At 48.6% G+C, this 3777-nt stretch overlaps 1 protein-coding gene across 1 annotated transcript; it reads right to left on the bottom strand.

Annotated features, from left to right (window-relative positions):
* Positions 1-327: 327 nt before the first annotated feature.
* Positions 328-1561, bottom strand: LOC134492381 (zinc finger protein 436-like). The gene has a single exon (XM_063296552.1). The coding sequence runs from the start codon at positions 1333-1335 to the stop codon at positions 328-330; it is 1008 nt and encodes a 335-aa protein (XP_063152622.1). The 5' UTR covers positions 1336-1561.
* Positions 1562-3777: the final 2216 nt, after the last annotated feature.

Raw genomic sequence — 3777 nt, 5'->3', positions numbered from 1 at the left:
ACCGCCCATCTCCCCCACAAGGAGGGACTCTGGGCGGTTCACAATAAAAACACTTAACCATAATATAATATAAATAGTATACAATAATATCAATAACATAAAAATATAAATACGTTAAAATATAATAAAATCCAGATGGCTAAGATAATCTCTCTGTCCACAAGGAAAACAGAGCAATTCTACGGAGCTAACCATCCCCAAGAGGCACTATTCTCTTTCCCATCCCAGGCATGTTGACAAAGCCAGGTTTTTAATTTTTTTTTCGGAAGTCCAGGAATGAGGAGACCTGCCTCAACTCCAGGGGGAGAACGTTCCAAAGGGCAGGTGCTATTGCAGAGAAGGCACACTTCTGCAATCCCGCCAGGTGAAACTCTTTAACAGATGGGATCCGTAGCATGCCCTCTCTGCATGCTCTTCCACATGGATCCGCTGGTGCCTCTTGTGGTGGGAGCTCCGGCTGAAGCTTTTCCCGCAGTAGCTACAGGTGTACGGTTTCTCTCCCGTGTGGATGCGGTTATGCTGGGTGAGGGTGGATTTGTCGGTGAAGCTCTTCCCACAGACAGGGCAGGCGTAGGGCTTCTCCCCTGTGTGGATCCTCTTGTGCCGGATGAGGTTGGAGCTGACGTTGAAGCGCTTGCCACAGTGGTTGCACGCGTAGGGCTTCTCCCCCGTGTGGATGCGCATGTGCTTGACCAGGTCCGAGGTCTGGCTGAAGCTCTGCCAGCATTCCGCACACGTGTGGGGGGTCTCCAGAGCAAATGTCTGTGGAGCCTTCCCACCTTTGGTTTCCCTGCTGGCACTTGAACCACGGCCAGCCTTGTCATACTGACTGCTCCTGGATTGCTGCTTTTCCAGGGGGCTCTTGGGGCATTGATAGGGATAGGAACCAAGGCTGAACGTTTTCCCGCAATCGATGCACTGACAAGGCTGGAGGTCCACCTGGGTCTGCTGGTGCTGGGCCAAAGCCAAGCTGTCGGGAAATCTTTCTCCACAGTCCATGCACTCGCAGGGCTCCTTGTCTAAATGCAGCTGCTGGCGTCTCCTGAAAGTGGAGCTCCTGCAGAAGGCCTTCCAACATTGGAGGCACTGATAGGCCTTCTCTTTCTTGGGGGCCCCTTGGTGGCAGACCAGCTCTGAGCTCTTTCGGAAGCTTTTCCCGCATTCGGCACAGACACTGGGTGTCTTCCCTAGGAAGGTTTTCTGGAGCAGGGTGGTGCCTTTGTGCCTGTTTCCACGGAGAGTGGGTTTGGCCTCTTTTGTCTCTATCCCGCTTGGCACCTGGGCCTTCAAGGGCTTCCTCTGGGCCACATTTCTCTTGGCTCTTTTGGATGACATTTCCAGTGGCTCTGCTTAGCACTGGGGAAGGAACGGTCCTTTCATCCCAGGGCCTGCTCCCTTGGTTGTTTCCTTCCTAAACTGGAGATATTAGCACACACTTCCAAAATTTAGAAGACATGGGTGCAGTTCACCGATCCTAGCAGGCAAAAATAAGATTTAGGGAATGGAAGGAATCTATAGGAATCCTTAACAAAACAGAATCTGTTCTATAGCCAGTGCTGCCAATGACTGTGCTGGCTGGAGAACGATGGGAGCTGTGGTCTGAACGCATCCGGAGGGTGTTATGCTGGAGAAGACCATCTGTATTCTCGCTGCAGCACAGGATTGGTTGTGTGGCCCGTGGGCTCCTTTGGGACAACAGAAGAGGAAAAACAGGTCAGGGCCAATGGCAGAGTATCTCTCGTCTCTGATGGCTATGTTGGTAGATTCAAAATATCAGCTTCTGCTTGTTTTTCTTTTTTGAAAAATGGCAATTGCAGTGCATAGGAGTTTTATGGTACTTTAAATTTAAATGGGGACAAATGTTTTTCCCTAGAACTGTGCAACTTTTTCTAAGAGCTTCTATGCCCTCCAATGTTTTAATACATAACAACATTGAACCTGCCCACAGAAGATGGCAGGGCCTTTTTCCACGCATGCCACAAATCCAGAGTGGAGCAAGGAAGTTTGGAGAATTTAAATGCTTCCTTCCAGAAGCAGGCTTTAAAGCAGTGTTTCTCAACCCTAGGAACTTGAAGATGGGTGGACTTCAACTTCCAGAATTCTCCAGCCAGCATGCTGGCTGGGGAATTCTGGGAGTTGAAGTCCACCCAACTTCAAGTTCCCAGGGTTGAGAAATGCTGTTTTAAAGCATTAAGATTCCCTTCCATCTCTTCCACTCCTCCGTTCCTTCTATCCATCCCTCTCACTCTTGAACTCTTACAGACACAGCAATGAGGACTGTCAACACGTATCGCCCAACCTGTTTCACACCAGATTCTCGCAACACTCCCCCGCCAGCAAGCTGAGCATTGAAGTTCCAACATATTTAGAAGGTGGCTGGTTGGAACAGGCTAGCACCGAATGAACGGAGCTAGGAGCAAAGAGATATGAGTGGAGGTAGCTGCTCACGTCATTTCACCTGTCCCCAGATGCCTCTCAGATCTGGAGGCAACTTCCAGAATCCTTTCATCCCACCTCCTGGTTCCTCCTCCTCCCCACACACACCTCTGCTGAATACAAGAAGGATTTTGCTCAGAAGGGATTCCCCTCCTTAGGCCTTGTCTGGAACTGCAGATGACCCAGGAAGTTCATCTCCTAATATCCTGGTCAAAGGATGGAGAGAGCGCATGGGGAGTGAGGGGGATATAAATCGCCTTTTTCTTTCCAGCTGTAATAATAACCAGAGCCCCCTGGTGGTCACAGCTCCCCCTCTTTCCAGGCCCACACCTCCTTCCTACTCTTTGTAGAGAGTCTCCTCTGGTTTGAATGAGGATGTCTTAATCCAGACACAATCCACCTCCCTGAGTTTTCAGTGCTGCTGCCCGGAGGAGGATAAACGTGCCTCTGAGTGTGTGCATATTCGCTTGCAGTGCAAGAATTTGTGCAAGAAAAGCATCACTTCCAAGCAGGCTGATGTAAGTGCCCCGCAAAAGGAATTCCTGCATGATGCACCTTTTCCTGCTTCCACATAATTGAACACAATTGCTTGTGGGCAAAAAGTATAGTGTAATCCAGTGTGTCTCAACCTTGGGAACTTGATGATGGGTGGACTTCAACTCCCAGCATTCCCCAGCCAGCAAGCTGGCTGGGGAATTCTGGGAGTTGAAGTCCACCCATCTTCAAGTTCCCAAGGTTGAGAACCATGCATAATCTATGCTTGGCCTTCTAAAAAAGGATTGCACAAAGCCTCTTCCCATCAGCTTTACGGCAGAACATGCCTCACCAGGTTTCTGCAGCAATGGCCTTATGGGGAAGAGTCAACAGTTGAATGCGATTGTAAGAAAATGTCACACAAATCCAAACCAACCCCTGCCCCCCATAATTACATCTATGTATTTTCTTGTGTAATATTTTTCTTCCTATGTGTTTTTGTGTATGGTGAATCGTTCATTTTTATTTCATATTATTTTATGTTGGTTTGAAAATGGATTAATAAAAACTATCGGGGGGAGGGGAGCCAAATCCATGGGCCTTTGGAGCACAAGAACTGTTTTAGCAGTCAGAGGAACTGACCCAAAGCCTGGCGCACTGCCCCTGGCTAATAACCATTGAACGGGCCTGTTACTTAGCATATAAAAAGCTTCTGCTGGAAAATGCGTATCTCAGTCACAGAATTCTTGGATTGTACGACTGACAAATTTTATCAGGAGCTGTGGTCTCCCTGTCTCTTGCACAACTGGAGAAGAAGCTAAAAAGATTGTTGCACAAAGGACCTTGGATACCGAAGCACAGATATAA

The sequence above is a fragment of the Candoia aspera genome, chromosome 2, assembly GCF_035149785.1.
Source record: "Candoia aspera isolate rCanAsp1 chromosome 2, rCanAsp1.hap2, whole genome shotgun sequence".
Classification (NCBI taxonomy): Eukaryota; Metazoa; Chordata; class Lepidosauria; order Squamata; family Boidae; genus Candoia; species Candoia aspera.
The sequence above is the reverse complement of the archived record's forward strand: the minus strand, read 5'-3'. Positions and strand labels throughout refer to the sequence as shown.